Here is a 25803-nt window from a genome sequence, read left to right as displayed (position 1 = left end):
GTGTCCCCGGCGTGGACCCTCTCTGGCCACCAGGTTGGGGGGCAAGAGTAGGTTGGGAGGAAGACCAGTGGAGGTGGTTGAAGGTGGCTTAGACCAAGGCAGAATGCCACTCGGTTGATACAGGGAAGTTGGGTGCTGCAGTTGGATCTAATAAGGTTTCCTCCTGGTGGTCTGGGTACAAGGGATGAGGGGAAAGTCAGGAGATTCCCTGGTTTGGGGACCTGAGCAACTGAGAGGCCGGGCACTGAAAGGAGCAGGTCGCGGTGGTAAGTCAGTCATCCTATAGCTCCCATTGTCCAGAGCATGGCCTACGGTTGAGTCTGGGGCTCAGGAATGGGTTCCTGTTCCATGTGGGTCAAACTAAGAACAGAAGAGAGGGGAAGGCTATGAAAAGTACATCCTAGATGCAGGGCGGGGAGGGGGAGTGTGTTCTCTTTTCCTTCCCTGAGAAGGAGCTGGGCTGGGTTTGGAGGTTTCTGTACTCACCATGAGGTCATCAACTCCCAAATAGGCCCAGTCCACACTGGCTGCAAGTCCCCAGCAGTTCTGCAGCCCACCATCCACGTCCTGTGCTGCCCTGAGGCTCCTGCACTGCCGCCCCTCTGCCCTGGCGGCCAGAGGGGCTGCGGCGGCTGCCGCCCCCTTCCCCCACCCCCCGGGGCCTGACATCTGCCCTTGCCTCTTGCAGAAGCATGTTGTGGAGACATTTTTTGGATTTGATGAGGAGTCTGTGGACTCGGAAACATTGTCAGAGACCTCATACAACACGGACAGGACGGACAGGACCCCAGCCACGCCCGAGGAGGACCTGGACGACGTAAGCAAGCCGTGGCAGGTGCAGGGCCTTCCTACCCCGCCCATTGGCCACCCCGGTGTGCATTCCCAAAGCCCTGGGGCCGAGGACAAGTGACCCCCGCACTGGCCTTCCTGTTCCTATCAGAGAAGCCTGTGGCTGCTGCGGCTAAGCGCAGCCCTTGGCTGAAATGGCTGCGTCACCCTCCCTTGTCCCTGCACACACACAGGCGCGCACGCCACCTAGTGGAGCCAGCGCCAGCGCCAGCGCCTGGTGATTCTTAGGAGAAAATCCAAGCTACCCCAAGTGTAGAAGCAGGTGGGGCCCCCTCCAAGGTTCCACTGCTCCCCTCGGCTGCTCTGCCCTCTCCTGCCCACCTGTGTGGTGCAGGCCCAGTGCTGTGCTGCTGGCTGGGTGTGCGGGGCGGTTCCTCTGCTCTCCCAGAAGCATATTCACCTAAAAAGTCCTACTTTTCTAGCACAGACTTCCCGCTGTGTGCCAGACTGGGCTGCTCTCTAACTTCCTCCCTGCCCGCCCTCCCCTGATCCTGAGGGGGTGAGAAGGGTGCGGCAGAGGTGGAGGCCTCAGGCCGGCCCAGGGCTGCTCTCTCCAGCTCCCTGGGGGCAGGGGCATCCCTCTGCAGCTTCTGGGCGGGCTGGGCTGGGCATGGACGTGGCCACTCCCGGGCCCTCACATCCCACACTGGGCAGCTGGCCACACCCACCAGGGCAGGCTTTCCCTCCTCCCGACAGCCCTTTCTGAGGCACCTTCTAGAATGGCCTCTCCGGCTGGCTTCTTCCAAGGTCTGCTTGTCCATAGGAAAACAAGGCACGTGCGGTGGACACTGGCAGGTGTGTCCCCAGGGAGGTCAGGACGACCCTGACCTCTTACGCTAGAATTCTGAGAGACATCATAGTCCCCTTGACACCTCTTTCCTGTGGGAGGAAGACACGCCTTCCTCCCCGCTACCCTGCCCGCTGAGTGTCCTGCTTGGGGGTCTGGACACAGCTTTGCTCTTGCCATAGGCCTCTGCTCCCTCCAACCTGGAGTTTTACTTTTACATTTCCTTAGGTTACCTTGAGTAAGACCAGCCAGACTTGGGCTTTACTTACTTCCTGCCACTGAGGGGTCATGGAACCTTCTGGGATTTCTATTTTGTGTCTGTGGGGGATGGGTGCCTCAGGGCTGCAGGTGCTGTGTTTAACAGGACTTTCAGGATGGTCATCTCTGTGGTGTTGGGTTCCCCCACTTCTCTAAGCAAGGCTCTGGTGGCCATCTTTCTGCATTTGTCACTTAGTGTGCCTGCAGAAGGACTCCCAGGAGACATGGAGGTGGGAGGAGGGCCTTTGCTGTTTATACCTTCACTTACAGCAGTCCCAAGCTCCCACAGGGGCGCTGCTGTGGAAAATCCTGTCCTAATTACTGCTTTCCTCTCCGTTACATTAAGACCACAACCAGAGAAGAGGCGGACCTGAGGTTCTGCCAGCTGACCAGGGAGTACCAGGCCCTGCAGAGGGCTTATGCCCTGCTTCAGGAGCAGGTGGGGGGGACACTCGATGCCGAGAGAGAGGCCCGGGTGAGTGAGTGCAATGGTTTCCGCTTGGCTGTCAGGGGCGTGGCTGGTGGGGCATAGCTGGTGAATATGTGGTCAGCAGGAGGGGACCTGAACACAGAGGTCTGGCTGCCAGATGTGGGGCTGGTGGGTGTGGTTTTGGGGGTGGTGGTAGGTAGGCTGCTGGCTAGGGCAGGGCTGATGGGGGGAGGGGGTTGGACTGGCAGCTGGGGCCAGCCAGTACTGTACATGGCTTCTAGTTGTCAGTGATGCTGTCTGCATGAACTCTTGTCCTTGTGCTGTCAGAATTACGATAGTGATAGGCTACAGACTGGGATACCTTTGCGGGCTTTAGACCCATGGCCCTGTGTCTGAGAACCCCAGGACACCCCATGGAAGGCTCACAGGCGCTCAGGGCCCATTGACCACTGCAGTCCAGACTACACGTCTCTCATATAGGGCTGAGCTCTCCCTTCCAGAAACTTCTTCCCTCTGGCCCTTCTCCCACTTGGTGGCACAGAGACCTGGATTTCCTTTTCCTTTTGAAAGTGCAGAGGGCACCCAGATGGCTGATGCTCTCCACACCACCTATTCTGTTCCCAGTGCCCGTTAGGTGAGGGCATCAGCCCTGCCTACTAAAGGAAACTTAGGCCTGAAGGTGTCAGGAGGGCCCAGACAGAGCCGGGGATGAGGCCGGCCGCTGTGATAAAAGCTCTGAGGTGGCACTGAGCCCATGTGGGACTTGGAGGGTGGTCAGGTGTTCCGTGGCTGGACACTATAGGACTCTGGCAGGTGGCGGATGAGAGAGGAGCCACTGCCAGGGAAGAAGGTGGGCAGGAGTGAGAGGGAGTGAGCTCCCTGGGAGGGTGAGAGCAGGGGACGCGCGGCTTTATCTGGGCTGAATCGGTTTTGCTTTTTAATGTCATCTATCTGCCCACATTCAGTCAAGAGACACTCAGGGAAAGGTGGGGGGGGGGTCACATATTCCTCAAGGGACCTTTTGCCTAATCCTTGGTGGTGACATAAGGTGCCTTCACTTTGCCACAGTCCCCCTGATTCCTTGTCACCTCATGCTTGGTGGGCTTTCTGTATTTACATGCTTTGCATGGTCTTCAGGGTATTTGGTTTCAGGCCTTGATGTAGATGGCATTAAACAAGTAGGAAAGCGCTTGGTGATTGAGGGAGAGCTTGGAGAGACTTGACTTATGCCCTGTGCCCCTGGTTTTCTCCCTGGGCACTCGCCTGCTGGTCTAGGAGATGGGGTGTGGGTGAGCACCTCCCACCCTTCCAGTTCTTCCTTAACTTCTTGTTGGCAGCTGGTACTTGAACCTCAGCCCCACCAGGTGGGTGAGTGAATGCACACTCCACACGGGAGCTCCATCTTGAATCTGCTGCTGAACACACCCAGCAAGATTCGCTCTGCTTCTCTGTCACCACACGAGGTCCCCTGCTCACATTCTGGTTTTTCCATTCCAGACTCGAGAGCAGCTGCAGGCTGATTTGCTGAGGTGCCAGGCCAAAATCGAAGACTTGGAGAAGCTCTTGGTGGAGAAGGGGCAGGTGGGCGGCAGTGCTATTGCAAAGCTTTGTGTCTGGCCTCCCGCTGTGCCCAGGGGGACATTCTGTGGAGCTGTATCCACAGCATTAGGGACAGTAGGGAGAAAATACCAGAACCTAGGTGATCATTTGCTGCACATTTTCAGAATCCAGCATGGCTTTTCCTTCCCTAGATTGGTTAAAAAAAAAATAGGCGGTAACTCCAAAAGCAAAGTTGTAATGGAGTCTTGACTGGAGCCTGAATAGGTGCCTGTCAAAATCTGCCTACCACAAACTCAATTACTGCAGAGGCCACGGGACCAGGCAGCTCTCTAGGAGCAGATTCTGGACTCTGATTTGTCACAGAAAAGCACCTATGCTTCTCACTCTAGAGTTGCCTCCTGAAGCTCACACTTGAGTTTGGTTCTGTAGGGCCTGCTGGATAGTGGGAGAGAGAGGGTGGTGGAGATGGTGTACTGGAGGGGGGCGGGGCTCTGGATGGAACCAGCCTCTCTAAAGTGGTGTCCCAGGGCTGCAGCCACAGGAGGCCCAGCGGTCAGGCCCAGGCTGGCCAGGCTCTGTCAGAAAGGTGCTGTCCTGGTTGCAGACACAGATTGCCTCACATCTCACCCTTAAGAGGGTGTGATGAGGCTGGCTTCTTGCCCTTACCCCTGTTCCCTGTGGACAGACAGTCATCTGCTCCACACAGTTGCTTGGGGACCCAGTGATGGAGGCCCCATCTTGTAACTACTCAGCACTTGCCTCTGCTCAGCCCTGCAGGGTGAGGCTGTCTGCTCACTCAGCATAATTCCTTGGCCAGTCCTGTGGCCCCTCAAGGCCACAGTGCCCGGGAGCGTGGGGGCCGAGGAGGGAGTGAAGTCTTCCACGGGTCCCAAGTCACACTGAGGCCCTGGGAGTGGGGAGACAGGGGTGCGGGTCACAAGAGACTCTGCAGGGTCGTGGGTTGCTCTGGAGAGCGCTCTGGAGCCCACGGCTTGGAGGCAGTGCTGACTCATCTCTGGGGAGCAGGTGAGGGCTCTGAGGGTGGCCAGAATTCAAAGGCACTAGAGGGCCAGGGCTTAGATCTCACACGTGGCCCTCAGCAATTGGCCTGACCTCTGGACCCCAGAAGCAGGTCCCCAGAGTCATGTCTCCCCTCCTTCCTCATGAGTACTTGGGGGAGACCCACTGGGCCTTGGGAGGGACCTGGGCCCAGCCTGGCAGCTGAGTATCAGGAGAAGAAAGGAGAAAGGAGAGCAGGGAGAGTTCCCCACTTTCATTGCTTGTCTTCTGTTCTCCCCATTCTGGGATTCTGGGGGAGCCGGCTCTGTATAGCCCTGGCCTGGTTTTAGGAAGCCCACAGAATCTGGGCTATGGAGAGACTCTTTGCCCTTTGCTCAGGGACCATGCGTGAGTGGGAGTGGGCACAGGACCACAGAGGGCAAGTCCACAGGGCATGGGCGATCCTTGAGGGTGCAGGCTGGGTCACCATGGAGAGTGGGGGAATGGCAGGAGGGGCCAGCTGAGGGGTCAGGAGAGGGCAAGGGGTGGTGACAGCCCTGCCGTTCTCCTCCTTGGGTGTGTGTGGGGGGGTGCACACAGCTGCTGCCCGTCTCCTGTGGCTCCAGTGAGAGTCACCACCCCGTGTTTCCCGCAGGACTCCACGTGGGTGGAGGAGAAACAGCTTCTGATCAGGACGAACCAGGACCTCCTGGAGAAGGTAGGTCCACCTCCGGAGGCATCACAGGCCCGCTGCAGGGACCGGGGCCCCAGCCCTGACGCTGGAAGTGGCCTGGTCAGCGGTAGGGGAGTGAGGGGAAGAGTCCGATCTCCCTGGACAGCTGTGGGAGGGGCAAGGCCGCCCCTCCTTGTCCTGTGCGGAGGACAGCAGAGGCCCTGTGTCTGGGCAGGCCCTTGTGCCAGCAGACCCACGCTGGGAGCTGAGCCCTTGTGCAGGTCTCTCTGGAGTCGGGTGAAGAGCCAGTGTTTTGGCTCATAGTAGTGTGTGTGTGTGTGTGTGTGTGTGTGTGTGTGTGTGTGTGTGTGTGTGTGTGTGTGTGTGTGTGTGTGTGTGTGTGTGTGTGTGTGTGTGTGTGTGTGTCTCATAGTAGTGTGTGTGTGTGTGTGTGTGTGTGTGTGTGTGTGTGTACAGTTAAACTATCTTTGAGGTAAATTACAGCTGTGCCTCCACTCCCCCAGGACTTTTCCAGCAGTCAGCCCTGGTGAGCTCCATGCCCATGTGTGTAGCCGCTTCCATCCAGCCCGGCACCCATCAGATTGCCCTATGCGCCTCTTCTGGATCGCCTTGCTGGTGGGCCACGCCCTACATGGGCCCGGGCTTTAAGCTTCCTTAATTATGTGGGGGAGCCTGGGCCTGCTCCTCCAAGAAGCTTGCTGGGAAGCCTGCTTGGCTCACACCTGGTGCTTTTCCAGGCAGCTGGGCGGGGACATCACTGTCCTGCAAGCTCCATGGCCCTTGTTAAGTCCTGAGGCCCCGGAAAACCCACCACTTCTAAATGTCCCCGGTGGCCCTGAAGAGGAGGAGAAATGGGGACCAGGAGGCGCCTCAACTTTGCAGAGCAGTTAGACGCAGGTCCCCAGCTCCTGCGGGACCCAAGATGCAGGCAGTCTGACCAGGCTGCCTGGGTGCTTGGGGGTCGCTGCTGCCACAGAGGTTCCTATGAGAGAGACTTGAACCCCCACTGCAGATTGGCAGTTGAGGTGGGGTGGGATCAGGGCACCCTGGTGTGCACCAGCGCCTTCCGCTGCCCGTTAACGCACAGGTGTCTTTGCTCCAGATTTACAGGCTGGAAATGGAGGAGAACCAGCTGAAGAGCGAAATGCAAGACGCGAAGGACCAGAATGAGCTGTTAGAATTCCGAGTGCTAGAACTCGAAGTAAGAGACTCTCTGTGTTGTAAGCTCTCCCATGGAGCAGACATTCTCTTTGAGCCCAAACTGAAATTCATGTAAGCTCCCTGCCGCTTCCAAGCATGTGTGAAGGGACGTGTTACCGTTTCACTCCTTCCTTCTTCCTCCTCCTCTTCCTCTTTTTTTTTTTTTTAAATCTGTATGTTCAGAATAATTTCACTGCCTTAACGTGTTCTGGAGAGGAGGCTCGCGATGTCTGTGGACCTGTACCAGAGCTAATATATTTATTGCCTATGGCTTGTTTTGCACTTAATAAAATAATTTGTTTTTGCAATATTTTGCCTTTTTTATTTGTGTTTCATTTCCATAACTACTTCTCTCCTGCATGCATAGCCAACAGGGGTGCGTTCTGTACACGCAGACAGAGGCACCGTTGCAATTAATCACACACCTTTTTAAGTGAACTTGCATGTGGCAAATCTCACCTTTTGAAACAGCAAGGTCTGCCCCCAGCCAGCTGTTGCCTCTCTAAATGTGTTTAATTCCAGTTTGAGCCCGTTTTCTATTTGCCAAGGTAAACACCAGGTAAGTGGAGGCAGGGTGGAAGTCTGCATTTGTATACAGACAGTTAAGAACCTAGTTATGTTGTGCAAACTTTTTTAATCCAGTAACTACAGAGCCGTGCACTGCAGCAATTTGGACTAAAGAAATTATTATTTGTATCTCAAAATGCGACTCGGAAATACTGGAGGGAGATTGGACGCTGCTCACTTCCTCCAGGAACACGCACAGGGCACCGAGTGGGACTCAGAGAATACTGATGGTCACATTGTTTCTGACTGAAGTCTTGCCTGGGTGTGTTACTGTATCGCTTGCTCTCATGGTACTTCATAACCCCCTTTTGTTTCTATTTCAAAGTCATTAGCATTGTGGACATCACTTAGGTTGGTGATGAGCTGCTTCTGTCGGCTCTGTGACATGGCTCTGCTCTCTCAGCTGACACCTTTGCATGTGTGTCCCCTTGGGTGGAAGTAAGCACCTTCACCTGTCTGTGGCTTCTCTGATTTTCTTTGCCCCTCCTGCTTCAGTTCAAGCTCTGTCTGTGTTAGCTTTGTGCTCTGGTAGGGAGTGGTTTCAAGCGTCTCCCTGTCACTTGGCTCTTCCTGAGTACTATATTTGAAGTCATGTGAGGTCAGCACCTCTGCCCCTTAGAAGCCTTTCCACCAGTCACTGTTATAGATGGGCCTTTCTTGCGAGAACCTCCACAAACACTGCTCGGTGGACTACCCCTCCGGCCTTCAGAGTCACTGGAAGCCAGTTTTCTGTCTTGTTCATAGGAAATCTGAGCTTCCTGGATCTCCACTCCCATGGAAACGTCATTAAATAAGCATGGCTGGTGGGAAAGGACGGGCAGAAGTGAACCTTCTCGAGTTTTATCTTGCTCATAGAACTGTTTCCTGTGAGATTGGTTAGCCAGACTGGGGCTTGCTGGAAATCCACTGAAAGAATAGCCCCTTCTTTTCTCTAGCCTTCTGCAGGCCAGCAAATTAAGGCTGTCTTGTAAACTCGCACCTCTGTGACTTCCCCTTAGTTGAACTATTAATGGAACCCACTGGGTCCGAAGCCAGAGTCTGCAGTGGTCCCAGGCAAGCCATTTTACCACGCTGTAATGCTGTAAAATCATCGCAGCTTGATTTGAGGCACAGTGGGAAAGGGTCTTCTTTGCCAGGGGTCCTCATACATCTATGTCTTCCAGGGCCACAGGCTTCAAGCCAGCTCTGTGGGAAGCACATTAAGATGGCCCGGAGGCAGTCAGACCCAGGGGTGTGCCTCGTCCTCCAGGGCAGTGAGGTGTTTCCTGGCTTCTTCCAATGCTTGTCAGGGAGGGGGTTCCTGAGCACCTCTACTGGGAAATGCTTCCTTTGTAATTGACACAATCAGAAATCTAAATCAAGAAGAATGATCCTTTATTAAGTGTGGCTCAAAGGCCTTCTGAGCAACTGATAATAGAGGATAGAAAGTAGAGTGGGGGCTGGCCTGGCCCAGCAGTGAGACCTGGGCCCAGCCTTCCTGAGCCCCTGTCTACAAACTGAGAGCAATAGCAGCTGCCTCTGGGGTTGCCTGAGGGTCAGACGGGGCTAGTGGGCCTGGCCGGCACAGCGGTGGCTCCCGTTCTCCGGCTGAATTTAATGTCATCGGGTTTTGTTTTTGTTTTTTCCCAATCTGGTAATGCTGTGACTTCTTGGGTCTTCATCTTGTAAGCAGATGGGTTTGGAGACCCTGCTAATCATTTTTTCCTACCTCAGTGGGCCTCCTGCCCTGGGAAGGCGTGAAGACATCCTCACGGCCGAGGTTTGGGAGGCCGTGTTGTTATGCCTGGGCCAGCTCCGATGCAATGTGGGGTTTTTGTTTTTTGCTTTTTTTTTTTTTTTTTTTTTTGGCTGATAAGGGAAAGTGTCAAGTGGTTAACAATGCACTCGAGTTCTGTCCTTAAACCGAATCTTTTCCCCAGGAGAGAGAGCGGAGGTCGCCAGCCTTTAACCTCCAAATCACCACCTTCCCGGAGAGCCACAGCAGCGCCCTCCAGCTCTTCTGCCACCAAGAAGGAGTGAAGGTAGCGTGCTCGGGGGTGCCCTCTGACCCCACCGCCTGCCAATGGCTTGTTGAGCAGGCTTCATGCCAATGGGGGATTGTGTCCTGGGGTCAGGGCAGACTCAGCTGCAGTTAGGTGCCCCTGGGTGTCCGCTCCATGTAGAAGACATAGTCCCTGTATCAGTGGCTGTTTACCTACAAAGCGGGAAGCGGAACCTGACTGCATGACCAGGCTGTCCCAGTTCCTGCCAGGCTCAGATCACTGGGAGCCTCGGCATGCTCAGTCTCTTGGCTGTGAAGCCCAAGCGGCTGCTCTCACCTGGGGAGCTAAAATGATGTGAATTAGAAAGGGCTTAGCAGTGCCCAGTGTTCAGGACAGGCATTGCACATGGTGGCTGTGTTGATGATTATAACAGCCAGGGTTTGCCACTGGCCCAGAGCGCCTGTGTGTAGTATGTAGACTCCCCTGATTCTATGGGCCAAGAGACCAGTGTGTGTGTGGCATACATGTGGAACTCAGGAAATAAGCCCCCTTCCCCGTGCCCCAAAGAAAGGTCCAGAATAGGCCCACTGCAGGTACTAAGGGAAGGAGAAGCGTGGCAGCCGTGGCTCTGGGACTTGCTATAGATGATCTTTACAGCTCACAGAAAAGTGAACATTGGAAATCTCTTCCAGGATGTGAATATTTCTGAACTTATGAAGAAATTAGATATCCTTGGCGATAATGGGGTAACTATGAGCGATCGGTTTCTGGTTTTGTGTTGTTTTGATCTGGGTGTGTTCTGTGTGAATCTGTTCTTGTTTTTTCTTTATTTTTAAAAATTTCTCTCTGAGTTCAGAGAACGAATAAGTAACAATGTAAGGCTTTTGTATGGCCGTGTTCCTATGTGGGTGGTTGGGTCTGCATTTGGCAGAGTGGGGCTTCTGAGAAGAGGTTGTCCTTACAGCCTGTGAGTAACAGGGGACAAAAAAAAAAAATCTGAGGATATCCAGAAGGAAGGCAAAGCCACTCATCCTGAGTGACGTGTGAAAGGGATATTTTTGCCTTCCTAAGATTGACTTAAATGAAGCCCAGTTTCTCAGCACCTTAGTGCCACTGTGTGACTGCTCCCAACCCAAAGGACAGGCACCTTCTGCTTGGCCTCAGTGGGGGCTCATCCTTGGGGTGCAGCTCAGAGAGGAGCTTGCTGCTCACTGGATCTGGTATAAACCGCCCTTGCCCGTTTCTTGTGTTTTAGAATTTGAGAAATGAAGAACAGGTTGCAATAATCCAAGCTGGAACTGTGCTTGCTCTGTGTGAAAAGGTAGATTCAGCGGCATTCCTCTGCTCACATCTTGTCCCAGCACCCAGCACCATACAAGAAACTGTACATTGATGTCTTGCTTTGTGTGGCGCATGCGTGCCGTCCGTCCGTCTTTGTCTGCATGTGCACAGCATGCCGTTGGTGTTTGGATAGAACGTCACAAACGATTATGTACATTGCAGAACCTTGTGGCTGCCGGAGGCAGCGCTCTCCTTCCCTGCCCATTGAGGAGACAAGTGGACGTCTATTTGCTTCCTCCTAGTATCTTTCCCATGTCCATTTCTTATTTTTTTCTGATGTTGAGTTAAAAATCATATTTAACATCCAGCTTTTTGTTTGGTCTTATTTTGTGCCAGCTGCCGGGGCTGGAGCTCAAGTCCTTAGGTTCTTGCTTAGCTTTTTCACTCAAGCCTGGTGGTGCTCTATCACTTCAGCCACAGCTCCAGTTCTGGATTTTTAAAAATTAATCTGAAGTAATTAATCTGAATTTGTCTGCCTGGGCTGGCTTTGAGCCTTGATCCTCAGAGCTCAGCCACCTGCGTAGCTAGGATGACAGGCATGAGCCACCAGCACCCAGCCAACATCCAGTTTTTAAATTCTGCTTTGGAAGCCACTTAAAATGGTCCTGCCTCGGTGTGTCACTCAGTTGCACTGCAAAGTCCTTACTCAGTCCCGGGTGCCTTGCTGTGTCCTGTCCACCCACATTCTGTTGGCATCATCTGTATCGGGACCCTCCCTCCGTAGGCTGTCTTCTAGAGGATGAATTGCTGGGCGCAGGGCTCAGACTCTGACAGCGCAGGCGCCAGAATACCGGTGCCAGTTATGTTTCTACGGCAGTCCTGTGTGTAGTTGGCCTCATGGTCACCCTGAGGTGTCCCATGGAGAGGCTTCGTAGCAATTTGGCAAGTAGAAAACGATGATGACATTGTCTCCATTTTTCTTTATGCGGGTGCTAGTCATAGTGAGCTTTCCCATGTGTGGCCCCCCCTCCTTCTTTGTGACTCATAATCACATTTCTTTGGAGGGTTTTCCATTGGGTTCATTCATTCATTCATTGGTTCATTCATTCACTCATTGATTCAATCCCATAATAAATAAGCATTTGTTGTAATTATTTTTCTTACTAACCTCTCAGTGTGTTTATTAAAGAGGGACTTTTTCAGCTATTCTTTCAAATTACATTCCCAGTTTGCTTGCCTTCTATTTTGGTTTAGGATGGTTTAGATATATACACAACTTTTTATGAAGTCCTGTGTTTAGATCATTTTAGAATGATATGATCTTTGTCATCTTCCACAGGCCTCCTTCCAGAATCTGTAGAAAGACATTGAAAATACTCATAGTTTTCTGCCCTTGGTATCAGTCCACCCCCACGCCCCAGTCAAGTAAAGGGCACTCCAGGCTGACAGGGTTTGACAGTGTCCCACCAAGACCACACGGTTGGGAAGGGTGATAGGAACTCGGCCCTCCCTGGCTCCACCTCTGCCCGGGTTGAGCTTGCTTCCTCCAGTGCACGGTGGGGTTGGTGCCAGGCGCTGGGCTGGGGGCCCCCGAGAGGCAGGCATCTGGAGCAGTGTCAGGTATGCTCAGCACACAACTTTTTGTCGACAGCAAAACTGAATGAGTTTGTCCGGCCTCCCGTGGCACAGCTCCCCACCAGCATCCCTTCAGCGCTGACTGAACCATGCCACTCATGATTAAACTCCATCTAAATTTACCCAAGGAGAGCTTCTAGGTGCCAAGGGTCTTGCTGGTGATGGGGTTTTGTAAATCAATCACCTAGACTCACCAAACTGAGCATCCCCAGGCTAGTAGGACCCGTTTCAAGACCAGGACATATGCCCCGGGGCCAGGCATGGCTCCTATCTAAGTGTGGTCTGGTGGGTCGAGCCCCTGGGCACAGTGGTCCTGAGTTGGGCATTGAGGTCTGTCTCCCTAGCCCCTGGAGATTCTGGACTTTCTGAGCACAGGTTGTTGAGGTGAGGGGTGCTTCCCTGGCACAGCCGTCAGCTGGTAGAGCTTCCCTCGGCCCACAGCTCCCCAGATGTTCCTGACATGTGCCTCCCGCATCTGACCCTTGACCATGTGCCAGCCAGACCTCCGGGGTGCCTCATCTTTTGCCCTTTTGCAGCGGAGAGAGTAGAGCCTGGCTGGCATCTGGGTCGTGCCTGCTTGGATTCTTGCCCCCCTTGCCTTCTTCCCAGCTTGTGCTCTGCCGGCCCTTACCAGCCTGCTCCCAGCTGCTGCCCATCTGCCACTGACCACCAGGAGCCCTCACACTGCTCAGCCTAACATAGACTTTGTGCCCTGAGTGCAGAGCTGTGCCAGCTGCTTCGACCTGGCAGCTCCTTGCAAGTTCTGTAGGAATAGGAGGACGTGGGGGGGAGGGTGTGACACTCATGGGACCCCTGAACTCCGAGTGTGGTATAGATGCACCTAGCTCCCATTCATTGCCATCCTTGGGGGCTGGAATGAGACCTGATTCTCGGGTCTGGTTCTGCCTTTTATTTGTGTACAAAGGCTAGGTCAGTTTGGGAGTGCTGCATGTGTCTTCCTTGCTGAGAGAGAATGTTCAAGAAGGAAAGGTGTCCACTGAGCAGCATGGGGTCAGGTCAGTGGGACCCCTGGGTTATGCTGATGGGACAGCTGGATGACCGATTCTGAGAGGAGGTGGGAATTTCAGCCAAAATGAAGACAGTGAAGGACAAGCAGGGGTGAGTCAGTAGGGGGCTGAGAGCACCTAGAGAAGATGGGGCCTGGCTGTGGAGGTGGCTCTGTCACAAACCCCAGAAAACCCTGTGTGAAATACCCTGATCTGAGCCCAGCATGCAGTGCCCTGGGCACAGTCCATGCTGTGTCATCACGTGTCCCCTACCCTGGTCAGTAAGGCCTGGGATGACCCCCCCCCAGCAATCCTCACCCATGCTTTCCTCCTGTCCCCACTAAAGGCCCTGCCCAGGTCACCCCTGCCTCGGCTCACTGCAGCACAGGACACCTGGCCAGTAGGGACACTGGCGCCTGAGACATGAGGCTTTGTGTTCATCACTGATGCCTCTCCTCCCTCAGGTTCAAAGGCACTCACTCAGCCGGCCAGCTCAGGGAGGGGACTGCCTCATTGTCTGTGTCTTTGCGGGTAGCAGTGAGTTGGAGACTGAGGCCTATAGGCTACAGCTGCGGAAGCTCTCAGTCAGTTGAGTCTGCCTCAGGTCTAGGGACCTGGCCAGAAGGAATGGGGGAGATCAGCCCCCAGCAGCTGTGTACCTGGGGGACCCCCTTCTTCCCTTGACCAGACCTCTCCCTGGGTGAGGGAGCCCTGGGCAGTGCCTGAGGCTCCGTAAGCACACTCCTGGCCTCCTGGCCCTGACCTGCTGCCCCAGGTGCTGAAAATGGCATGGCCAGCCAGGGCTGTCCTCCCTGTGCACAAGTCTGTGTCTCTAACAACCCCTCCCCCCAGCCTCCACCGCTGAGGGACCCCACAGAAACTGCCCAGTGTAGTCTATGACAGGTGTCAGAGCTGGGGGTTTTCTCGTAGTTTTATTCATATTGTGATTGCTTGCATTAGGATTTTAAAAGTAAAGCATTGTTAAGTCGTCATCCCAGGGGCGCTGCTGTCTGTCATTAGGGATCTGTTTAGTTGAGACCTTTGGGGCTGCTGGCCCCGCCCAGGGCTCCTTGGTGGTGTCAGAGCGCCTCCTGATGTGGCCTCACCACCCCTCGGTGATTGGCTGGTTCCCGTGTGGAGCTGGCTCACCTCCACACTGGGCCTCCAGCCCGCCAGGCTCCTCTCCCCAACACATGTTTAGTGGGTGCCTTCTGTGTGCTAGGCCCTGTGCTGGGCAGGGGATAGCACAGGAGTCAGCCTGGCCCCGCCGTGGGAGGGAGAGCACTGTAAGAAGGTGTGCATATGGGAAGCAGGGTGGGCTCCCCCTGGAGGAGGTAGCTTTAGTGGGGCTCGAGCGCTTGGCATCTAGGGTTGGGAAGGTGAGGATATTCCAGGAAGCATGTACAGTTTGGGCAAAGGCCCAGAGGTGCAGGGAGGTTTGTCTTGTCTGAGGTGCTAACTGCCTTTGGGGGTGACCGTAGAGTCCAGACTCCAAGCAGGAGGAGAGGCTGCAGAGCACACGGTGGGCCACCCGGCCTCACCCCCCTGCTGTCAGCACCGAGGGACGGGGGAGAGCTCTGAGCAGGACCCCACAGCACCACTGGAGACGTGTGTGTTTGAGGCAAGAAGGAGCTGGTCACGGAGGAGTGCAGGGCTAGGTCTGAGAAACAAGGGGTACCCAGGCATGGCGGGCACGCGGGCCAGACAGAGGCACCAAAGCGCATAGGGGAGGGGGCGGAGCTGGAGCAGAGCTCAGGGCGGCTCAGTGGAGGGGGGGGGGAGGGAGAAATGGTGCAGAGGGGACCCTAGGAGGAGGAAGGAGTATGGTCTCCAGGCTTTCTTTGTTCCTGTAACCCTACCCTGTGTTCCCGACCACAGCCCTGGCATATCTGAGGGGCGATCTGCACTCACTGCTTTGGCCCCTGTGCCAGGCTTAGCCCTGGGCATGACACCATCCCCCCCCCCCCCCCGCCTGCCTGCCCAACCGCCCGCCTGCCTGCGTGCGTGTGTGTGCATGTGCGTGTGTGTGCATGTGCGTGCGTGCGTGCGTGCGTGCGTGCGTGCGTGTGTGTGTGTGTGTGTGTGTGTGTGTGTGTGTGTAGTGGGGAAGCAGCTTCTGAGTCCTGCAGACCAGTTCCCCACCCTTCCCCACCCTGTGGTCTTGGACTGGGACTTAGCTCTGCCTCCGTGTCTTTATCTGAGAAATGGGGGGGAAATTCTGCCAGCCTACCTCCCCCCACCAAGGTCTTGACGAGGCCAAGGTCAGACACAAGGTCAGGTGTGATGCCCTCAGTACAGGAAGCATTCCACGATGTCAGACAGGGCGACTCAGTCACTCAGCTGCCAGCCTCCTGGCACACGCCGTGCTCCATGGTGCACTGAACCCATGCTTCCCGGCCAGTCACATACGTGTCAGCTCCACGCCCGGCACCTGCCTGAATGGGCACCCACAGCCACAGGCCTGTGTGCCCTCTGCCACCCCCACCCACCCCCTCGCTCACACCTGCCATGGATGGATGAAACAGAGCTGTCCACGCAGAATAGGAACCCAGACCCACTTCTCACCCGGCCACACCTGCTCCCTGCTGTTTTCTAGTGGTTGAAGCAGATAGAAGGAACCGAGGCGGCCCTGACTCAGAAGATGCTTGACCTGGAGAAGGAGAAGGTAAGACCCGGTGGGGAGGATGGCGAGAGGGAGGAGGGCTGTGTTTCCAGCCTTGCTTTATGTTCACGCAGCTCTAAATGTAGCCTTTGTGCCATGGCTGTTCTGAGTAATCCTCATGCAGCCACTTCCTCTTAGTCCATCACTTGCCTGTGCTGTGACCCAGGCTTCCAGGCTTGAGGTCCAGTGCTCCGAATGACCTGAGGTCATTAGAGACCCAGAGGCGATGCCCAGGCCAGTGGCTCTAGAGGCACAGAAGGCTGGAATCTGCAGGCTTGGAGCGCTCGGGGCCTGGACCTGATTTCTCATCTGTCCACTTGGTTTGTGACCACGAGGGGTGCTAGGGAGATACCCGCTCTTGTAGAGGGCTGGGAACATCAGGGCTCTCACAAAAGGCGAGGGCTCAGTTATTTACCAGAGACCACGGTAGACAGGACTGCTGTACCCAGTCCTTCCAGAGGGCTTGGTTCTTGAGTCACCAAGACCAGTTCAAGTCTTCCCAGTGGTATGGGAGGTCAGGGTGCGGGTGGGGGATGTTGGGCAGAATCCCAGAGCCCAGAAGTAATCCCATGCAGGGTATGGAGTGCCTAGCCAAGCACCAGAAGGCCTGGGTTCTGGTCCCACCCTAGCCACCGGTGAACCGTGGCCTCCAGGGCAGACACAGGTCCTCTCTGTTTTGTCAATAGTAAAATGACGCTGCTGCAGAACGAAGTCTAGCTGAGACCTCAATTTGGTGATAGGAAGTGTGACTGGGTTCAGGCCAGGTCAGGTCCCCCCGGGGGGGGCGGGAAGAGGGGGCTTGATGAGACTTGGATGCTGAGAAGAAGGGCTTTCAAAGCGGCACCAACCAAGTGAGTGTGACAGCACCCAGGAAAGGTGGTGCAGCCTGAGCAGGGGCAAAGCCACACGCGGAACCACCAAGACCAGCTTAGGGGCTTGTAGGACACAGCCTGGAAGGGCTGCTCTGATCTGGGTTGGGATGGTAGTGGAAGGTGGTGACATTCGTTGATGTCAGGGACCCCAAAAGGATGAGGAACTGGAGGAGTCTGATGACCTTGTCCTAGGTTCCCCCACCCAGCTGGGACAGCTGGGGCAGTGGGCCCAGCAAAGCCCCTTCTGCCTGAACATAGCAGCCCCACGAGATGGCTGCTCTAGCACAAGGCAGGTAGATGGGCTTTTCTTGGGCCTCTTCCTGACCGATGCTGCCCTCTCTTCCAGGACCTGTTCAGCAGGCAGAAGGGCTACCTGGAGGAGGAGCTGGACTACAGGAAGCAAGCCCTCGACCAGGCCCACCTGGTAGGACCGGAAGTGGGTTTGACCCTTTGGCTTTTTAAGACTCTGCATTACAGGCTACCTTCCCTGCAGCGGGGTGGCAGCAGGCGGTCACTTGTCCCCAATTGTGATTTGCAAAATTATCTAATGACCTTGATGATTTCTTCTGACATTTATTACATGCCACTGCTGATGACCTGAAATGAAGGAGAAGCTTTCTTACATGTTCGTTTATACGTAAATGTTTATACTTACAATCCCAAAGGTGAGGTAGCTATGTTTAGTGTCCGGCAGTGACTTCCTTTAGTGATTTGAACCCTGAGCCTCACAGGGTGCCCCAGTGGGCCTGTAAGGTCTCCTCCAGCTTTGCCAGTGAAGGGTGACCTGCTGGCTTGAAGGAGGCAGGAATGAGAACATTGTCCCCGTTCCCCTGGGATAGACATCTTCCCCGCGCAACTGGGCAGATGTTTGTACTTGGGATGCTTTATGCACTAGAACATTAGAAAAGTTGAGAGTTACCAGGTGCCAGTGGCTCACACCTGTAATGCTAGCCACTCGGGAGGTGGAGGCTTGCAGTTCGAAACCAGCCTGGGTAGCAAAGTTTGTGAGATTCTTATCTCCAGTTGACTACCAAAAAGCTGAAAGTGAAGATGTGGCTCAACTGAGAGTGTGCCAGCCTTGAGTGAAAAAGCTAAGGGATGCTACCCTGAGTTCAAGCCCTAGTAACGACACAAAAGAGAAAAAGAGGGGAAAAAATAAAGATGAACTGGAAGCCAAATATGAGAAAACCCCAATAGAGTGGCAGCCCTCTCTGACTTAGGCTGAGTGGAGGTTGGAGGTTGGAGGTTGGGCTTACTTCTTCTGGCCCTTGTCCCCGGGTATGCCCAAGATGCCTGAGCTGCAGTGTGTGCAGGGGCTGAAGGGCTCCCCACCACCACCCTGGGAGGCTTGGCCCCTCCCTGCCTACCAGCCCCTCCTGAATCCCCCACCCCCCCAGCCCACCTCTCTGTACCCTCATAGAAAATCCAGGACCTGGAGGCCACTCTGTACAACGCACTGCAGCAGGAGCCAGGCCAGAGGGCCAGCGAGGCCCTGAGTGCGGGCCAGCGTGAGGATCTGCAGGCCGCTGTGGAGAAGGTGCGACGGCAGATCCTGCGCCAGAGCCGGGAGTTCGACAGCCAGATCCTGCGAGAGCGCATGGAGCTGTTGCAGCAGGCCCAGCAGGTAGGGGCGGCCGCCGCACTGTCTCTTCCTCTCCTCCGCACCGCATGCTCCATCGTGCCATCTGGCCTCTGCTAGGATGCTGACCTTGAAGGATACCTGGTGTCCTAGGTGTATGTGTACAGGGTGAATCTCCAGGTACTGTGGGTTCCAGGCATTGTGGACTCCAGGCCTTCCTTTTCCCTGAAGGTAGATAAGCCTTGTGATTTGCTCTGTGTTTTTTTTTTTTTTAAAGAAAAGCCAGGAGCTGGGAAGGTAGCTCAGTGGTAGAGCGCTTGCCTCGCATGCATGAGGCCCTGGGTTTAATTCCTCAGCACCCCATAAGCAGAAAAAGCCAGAAGTGGTGCTGTAGCTCAAGTGGTAGAGAGCTTGCCTTGAGCTGAAGAGCTGAGGGACAGTGCCCAGGCCCAGAGTTCAAGCCCCACAACCAACGAAAGAAAAAAGAAAAAAAAAGAAGTAAAAGAAAAGCCATCAGGTCCTCGGTTTGTTTTTCAGCATGTGCGGCCTAGGGTTTTCCTGGAATCCCTACCCATGCAGTATCTGAGCAATAGCCCTTGCACTTGCAGAATAGCCTCTGTCCACGGTTCGTTGCAGCAGCAGGAACAGATTTCCCTGACCGCAGCACAGCAGGGCTGCGGAGCCCTTTCCCTGCCACCCCCTGGGCAGTATCCTCTTCCCCCAGGCAGGATCTTCTTTGTGACACACACAGTCCTGTGTTTCAGAGAATCCGGGACTTGGAAGACAAGCTGGAGCTTCAGAAACGGCACATGAAGGAGCTGGAGGAAAAGGTGAGTGGCTGGGGCTCTAAGGAGCCCTGGAAGGGCTCCTGCTGTCATTTCATGCAGAGAATAGGCCCCTGCCTCCCTGCATCCCAGAGGCTGTGTGTGTGTGTGTGTGTGTGTGTGTGTGTGTGTGTGTGTGTGGCTCTGTGTGTGTGTGTGTGTGTGTGTGTGTGTCTTCCACAAATATTCCAGTCCTCATGCTGCCTCCTCACTAGCAAGTGTGAAGTAGCCTCTGTAACATCCCCAGCCGTGGGATGTTACTCACTGCCTGGCTTCATTCACTTCCAATGACACGCATATGTAAAACAGCCAGTGCATCCTGAAGCACAGGCCTCCTTTCTTAGCAGGGGAGCAGGCCCCCCTCTCCTGGCCTGTTGGGTATTTTCAGTACACCCCAGAGGTCCCTTGCACTTAGGACCATTTTGTGGGAGGGGAAACTGAGGCTGAGGTAAGTGGGAACACTGAGGTGCCAACAAGGAAGGGACAGTGGTCTCTGTGGCTGTGACATCTCACCTGCCTCCAGCTTCACCAGGGCGTGGAGGGAAGGGATGGGGAACACCGGGAGCTCCTCCAACTCTGGTCGCCAGAGGCTTGGAAAAGAACATGGAGGCTGTTACTGTTACTGTTTTTGTTTTTTTACTTAATAAACAGAGCCTTGCTTTGCAAAGAAAACTATTTTCCAAAGCAGCCCCAATTCCAAGATATGTTTCAGCTAATGATGAGCAATTCTACTTGAACAAAGCAAATCAGGAGTAGAATAAGAAAAAAAATGATCTTTTTTAAACTGGCCGGTATGATTTCTTAGAATTTCTATGAGGCCTTGTTTTCCCTGCTCTTTTATTTGGTTTTCAAAATTGACTTAAAACAGGATATAAAAGACTCTGTGTGTGTGTGTGTGTGTGTGTGTGTGTGTGTGTGTGTGTGTGTGTGTGTGTGTGTGATGTGCGTGTGTGCACACACAAGCGCAGATATGTGTGCATTATGCTTGTATTGGGGCTAAACTCAGGGCCTGAGAGCTGTTCCTTAGCTATTTTGATTAAGGCTAGCACTCTACCACTTGAGCCACAGCTCCACTTTTGGCTTTTTGGTGGTTAGCTGGAGATGAGTCTTCAGGATTTGTCTATCTGGGCTGCCTTTGAACTGTGATCCTCTTATCTCAGCCTCCAGAGTAGTCAGGAGTACAAGTGTGAGCCACAGGCACCCACTAAAGAAATATATATTCGCAATACTAGGGTTTGTACTTGCTTGGCAGATGCTCTTCTGCGTGAGCTGTTATGTTTGAGGTTGGGTCTTGCTTTGGTGCTGGGCCAGCCTAGACCACAATCCACCTATCGGCATTTCCCACCACCTGGGATGACAGGTGCCTGCCCCCACTTCCAGCCTTGATTGAGATGGAGACGAGAACATGCCTGGCATGTCCTCAAACCGGGAACCCCCAGGTCTCCACTTCCCATGTAGCTGGTCCTACAGGTATGGCCACTGTGCCTGGTTATGAAGGCTTTTAAGTACCACTGAATCTCTTGGCAGATGGGTAGGCAGACTGGTACCCAGGAACATTCCCATTGGTGTGTAGCACTGTATCCTCATCTCTTGGTAGAAGCCACCACCCACAGGGTCTCCCTCCATACTGTCCCTCCAGCCACATTCCTTCGCCAGGAAGCCCTGGCCTATGCACAGATCTCCCCGGGGTGCCCGGCTTAGCAGGAAGTTTGGGGAGTACTTTGGGATGACCCACAGGGGTGTGCAGAGCCAGAGCTCAGCTTCCCAGATGCAGCTTCTCCTGAGGTCTGCTCGCTTCCAGTTCCTCCCTGCCCCCCGCCCCCGTGTCACAGGTGGTGAGAGATGTCGCGGAGCGCCTATCACCGATCTTACATCTTTCTCTCTTTTTTCTTTCTTTCTGTTTTTCTTTTCTTCGTTTTCTTTTGGCCTTATTTTATAGTTTTTGTTCCTGTTTCTGTTTTTCTCACTAGCATTCATCCTGTGGCCTTGATGATTCTGGGGAGCTGAGCGCTCGGGTTGGTATCTTTTCTTGTCCTTGGATGAAAAGATGACTTTTGGGGGGACCAGTCCTTTCTCTGGCTGCAGTGTGCTTTACCCAAGGGGCCTGGAAGGAGGCTTGGTGCTGGGCTCCTCGGCTCCCTGGGTCTGTGAGGGTGATGATTTCAGGAAGAAGGGGCTCACGAGGAGGGCTAGGTCCCAAGAAGACCCCTGGCTTCTCCCTTTTGGGGGCCTCTTTTCTGTTCTCAAGACTTTCCAGATTGCTTCACCTCCTGATGCTAGGTGGCCATGGAAACTGCTAACTATTCTGCCAAGGCCAAAGAGAGGAAGCTTCTGGGGACAGGGGTCTGCAAAAGCCAGACCCCGACCTACCTGCAAAATGTCCAGGGTACTGCATAAAAGGGCAGCCAACAGCTGAGCACTGGTGGCTCACACCTGTGATCCTAGCTACTCAGGAGGCCGAGATCTGAGGATCAAAGTTTGAAGCCAGCCCAGGCAGGAAAGTTTGTGAAAATCATCTCAATTTAATCCCCAGAAAGCCACAAATGGAGCTATAGCTCAAGTGGTGGAGCACTAGCCTTGAGCAAAAAAGCTAAGGGACAGAGCTCAGGCCCTGAGTTCAGGCTCCAGTACACACACACACACACACACACACACACACACACACACACACACACACACACACACACACACACACACACACACACACACACACACACACACACACACACACACACACACACACACACACACACACACACACACACACACACACACACGCACGCACGCACACGTACACGCACACACACCCCCCCCACACACACACTGCCTTTCCCATACTTTCTCCTGCTCTTTGATCCCCGGGTGTGGTTTTGATGCCTGGGTTTAGAGGCTGTAAAAAGGAAGGAAGCCATTCTGGCCACTGGTCACTCTCTGACTGATGAGGTGCTGTGTCTTAGCACTGGCTGTCACCTTGTGTCCCTGTTCTGACCCCTGGGCTGTCTCTCCTGGGCGGAGTGCCATGCTCAAGGCTGCTGTATTCCAAGGGCCCTAGATGGATGCCCAAGTTCTTCCTTGAGACTACCACAGGCTGCAGGCCACCAGGTTCACAAGCTTACATGCCCCCATCACCCACTAGAAGCCTAGATGGCCTGGCAAAGTTCTGACGCTAGGCCTTGTCTGATGCCTCAGGGATGTCCCTCGTGCGGACCCCTGCCCGTGAGAGCCAGGCCTGCTACCTTCTGCACAGGTCCTGGCCCTAGTGGATGGCTACTCAGCGTGGCACGAGAGAAAGAAGGCCTGACCTCAGGTCTGTGGGCCACCAGTCCCACCATGGGTGAAGGTGGGCATTCCTGGTCTGCCTAGAATGTCCAGGACTCCCTGGGCTCAGCTTAGGGGTTCAGGAGGCAGCGGGGCATGAGGACTGACAACCAGGGCTTCTCCGGCCATCTCCCTCCTGGTTCTCATGTCATGCTGAATTATTTTCTAACCTTACAGGATAGAAAAAGAGTTTGTGGAGTAAACTGAGTCCCTGTGGCAGTCCCCACCCCACTCTAACCAAAATTCAACAGTGACTTCAGCCAAGACCAGAGCCCAGAGCCCACGTGCATCCGAAGACAGCGTTGTGGTCCTCCAATGTTGGGTGTCGGCCTGGGTCCTGGCCACCCCAGCGGTCAAACTCTGAGGGGACGATGGGGATTGTGGCAAACTCAGGACCAAACTCATATCCCAAGAGCCCGAGGGAGAAGAGACCCAAATGCCAGGAAACCAAGTGCAATTAGCAGAAACCCAGGGTTTGGGAGCCACTGCCCTGTGTGGGGACAGGCTGGAGTCCCTGTCCCCATGCTGTGCGCCTCCCCTGGCCACAGTGTATGTGCCCACCGGACACAGACTCCCCCTCCGCCCCATGTACATAAATCACAAACTAGGTGTGTGCGTAGAGTCTTATCTTGCAGGGAAAGTCCATGTGATGGCCAGGTGAGCGGAACGCCCTTAGGCTATGCACATCTGGATTCAGCATCTGGCAGTTGGAGAGAGAGTGCAGCCTGGCCCCCGTGGCGGGACACGAACCCCACGGACGGCAGATTTCCAAGGGAAATGGAGTAACATGGCAAAAATTCCACAGCGTGTCACAGACTACAGGAGTCTACACAGCTGCTGGCTTGGCCATGCCTAGCCTGTCCCAGTTCTCAGTTATAAGCTGGAATAGGAAGCCTACTGGAATGGGGCTCCCTCCCTCTGCAGGGCAGAACCCCTACAGCCATATCCTGAGCCCTCAATCAAGCAGGTAGGCATCGGGTAGGTGGACACCTCTGAGAATGGCAGCGAGCAGTGAGCAGAGCCAGGCTGGACACCAGGTCCCGAAGTCCAGCCCAGCTCAGAAGGAAATTCCAGAGAACAGAAGCGATGGCTGGCCTGTCCTTGCCCCCAGGTGGGTGTCAGGGGCTTTCTGGCGGGTGATTGTCCCTTCCAGATCCGTGGCAGGGGCCATATCCACGATCAGGGCAGGGTGTCTGTGAAGATGCCACGTCTGTGAGGGCCGGGTGGCGTGATGTGCTGGCAGATGGCTGGGTGCATGGCCATGCTGGCGCTGCAGAGTAATCTTGAGGTTCACGTTGAGAAGGACTGGCATAGAAAACAGGACCAGCTGTAATTCAGGACATGGAAAGGGCTTTAGAGAAGACACACAAATACTGGACAGAGGGGCAGAAGCTCCTGGAAGGCCAAATCTGAGTGTGGAGGAGCAGGACAGCTGTCCACCTGTCAGGGGACCCGGCCAGACAGGGAGACCATGCGCACCAAATCTAAGGATTCAGGATTCGAAGCAAACACATCAGCATCGGGACAGCTGACATCTGAATCCCTAAACCCCAGCAGCGCCAGCCCTGGGATTTCCTAACACCTAGCAATCAGGTACCGAGGAACCAGAGAGTGCTGGGAAAGCCAGACGTCCACAGTGGAGGCAGTGACAGAGCACAAGTCATCCGTGGCGGGGAAAGCAGGCCTGCTTCCCTGCATGGGGGTGGGTGGAGGCTGTGCTGACTTCCTGAGGGCCCTGGAGGAGCCCACAGCCCAGTCCCTGCAGCACCTGCTGGTCCAGCCTTACAGAAGAGATGGCCTTTGTGTCACCTGTGCCTGGTCTTTATTGAGAGAGAGAGGACAGCTTCCCTATCTGCTAGCTCACCGTTCAGATTACAAGTGACAGTTGGCCCTGGCTTTGAAGTCAGCACATCCGGTCACTTCCAGCCGGCCACCCCTCTCCTGCAGATGGCTGATGTTCTTTCAGCCCTGTGGATCAACGGTGGCAGATCCCATGATGCGTCTCGCAGGGTCTCCCCCGGTGAGGTCATAGCTAGACACACAGACTTTCAAGACTCAGCAGGGCGCTTGTGGCCCACAGCTGCTGGCAGAAGTGGTGCCGTGTTCTCTCAGTGGAATGGCTTTCCCAGAGTCCGAATAGCCACCTTGTTGCGCCCATCCTACCGGGTCCCCAGACAGCCACTCGGGCCTGAGAGATGGAGGTCACAGAAGGTGAGTACACTGCTCTGCTAGGGAGCCCCGCGTCCCCGCGTCCCTGCCCGCATCCCCGCGTCCCTGCCTGCACACAGCACTTCTTGTCATCATCTCAGTCAGAGCCACCAGCTGTCTGCTCAGGACAGTCCTGGTTATAAGAGCCATGGTGTGGAGCTCCCTCCAAGCTATGGGAGTGGATAATATAGACGTCCATCCTGGCAGGCTCTGGGTGGTGTGCTGCAGCCTTCGGGGGCCAACAGCCACAACTCGGGTCTGCAGTTATTACCCAGTTGTTCTGGGAACAGAGCCACCGAGCCGATCCCCGGCTCACTCTCCCCCTCCCCCGTCGCCCGCAGAAGGAGGCGAGGTTGACCCTTTCCACAACTGTCACCCAGATCCAGAGCTGCCACTTGGCCATCTCCATCTGTAAAATGGCCTTCCTGAGCAGAGTGCCGGTGGCTCACACCTGCAATCCTCGCTACTCAGGAGGCTGAGATCTGAGGATCAAGGTTCAAAGTCAGACCAGGAAGGAAGGTCTGTGTGCCTTTTATCTCTAACCAACCACCAAAAAGCCAGAAATGAGCTGTGGCTCCAAGCAGTAGATCACCTTCAGCAAAGAAGCTGAAGGGTGGCTCCCAGGCCCTGCGTTCAAACCCTACGACTGGCACCAAAAAACATAAAGAGGCCATTGGTGTGGCCCTGCCCTAGGCTTCCTGTGACTTTGGGCTCGCAGACACTAGGTCTGCAGTCAGTATGTGCTGGGCTCCGGGAGGGTTGTGGAGCCTCATTCGTCACGGGGTGAAATGTGGGCTTCCTCTCGTGACTGTCCTCTGTGGGTGTTTGGCAAGCGTGCGCTTGCAGGTGGCTCTGTGCTTGGCCCTTGCTTCGCGTGATGCTGGCAGCTGACGTGTAAAGCGAGAGGCTCTCATTCATATTGCATGGCGATGGTGCCGTCCCCTCATGAATAAGCCACCTGTTTTTGCCTGCCCCAAAGGACGTTTTCCCGGACAGTCGAAGGCAGGGCAGCCGCCTTGTAATCTCCAGAGAACCCGTGCTGCAGAGTCCCCTGATTCTATCAAGGGTGGATTCCTGAGATTTTGGTAGCA

General features: G+C 54.8%; 1 protein-coding gene across 1 annotated transcript; it reads left to right on the top strand.

Annotated features, from left to right (window-relative positions):
• Positions 1-511: 511 nt before the first annotated feature.
• LOC138820665 (janus kinase and microtubule-interacting protein 3-like) lies at positions 512-25803 on the top strand (the record flags this gene model as incomplete). The annotated part of the gene is made up of 15 exons (XM_070012404.1): positions 512-817; positions 2241-2369; positions 3822-3905; positions 5539-5601; positions 6680-6778; positions 9264-9365; positions 10019-10072; positions 10582-10647; positions 15846-15914; positions 17130-17207; positions 18204-18407; positions 19127-19192; positions 21126-21201; positions 22682-24715; positions 25692-25803. Coding segments are annotated over 13 exons (1371 nt in total), but the record flags the coding sequence as incomplete, so codon positions are not given.

Source organism: Dipodomys merriami, unplaced genomic scaffold (genome assembly GCF_024711535.1).
Source record: "Dipodomys merriami isolate MVZ:Mamm:240054 unplaced genomic scaffold, mDipMer1.0.p SCAF_9, whole genome shotgun sequence".
In the NCBI taxonomy this organism is placed as follows: domain Eukaryota; kingdom Metazoa; phylum Chordata; class Mammalia; order Rodentia; family Heteromyidae; genus Dipodomys; species Dipodomys merriami.
Note: the sequence above shows the minus strand (reverse complement) of the source record. Positions and strands in the feature narration are given on the sequence as shown.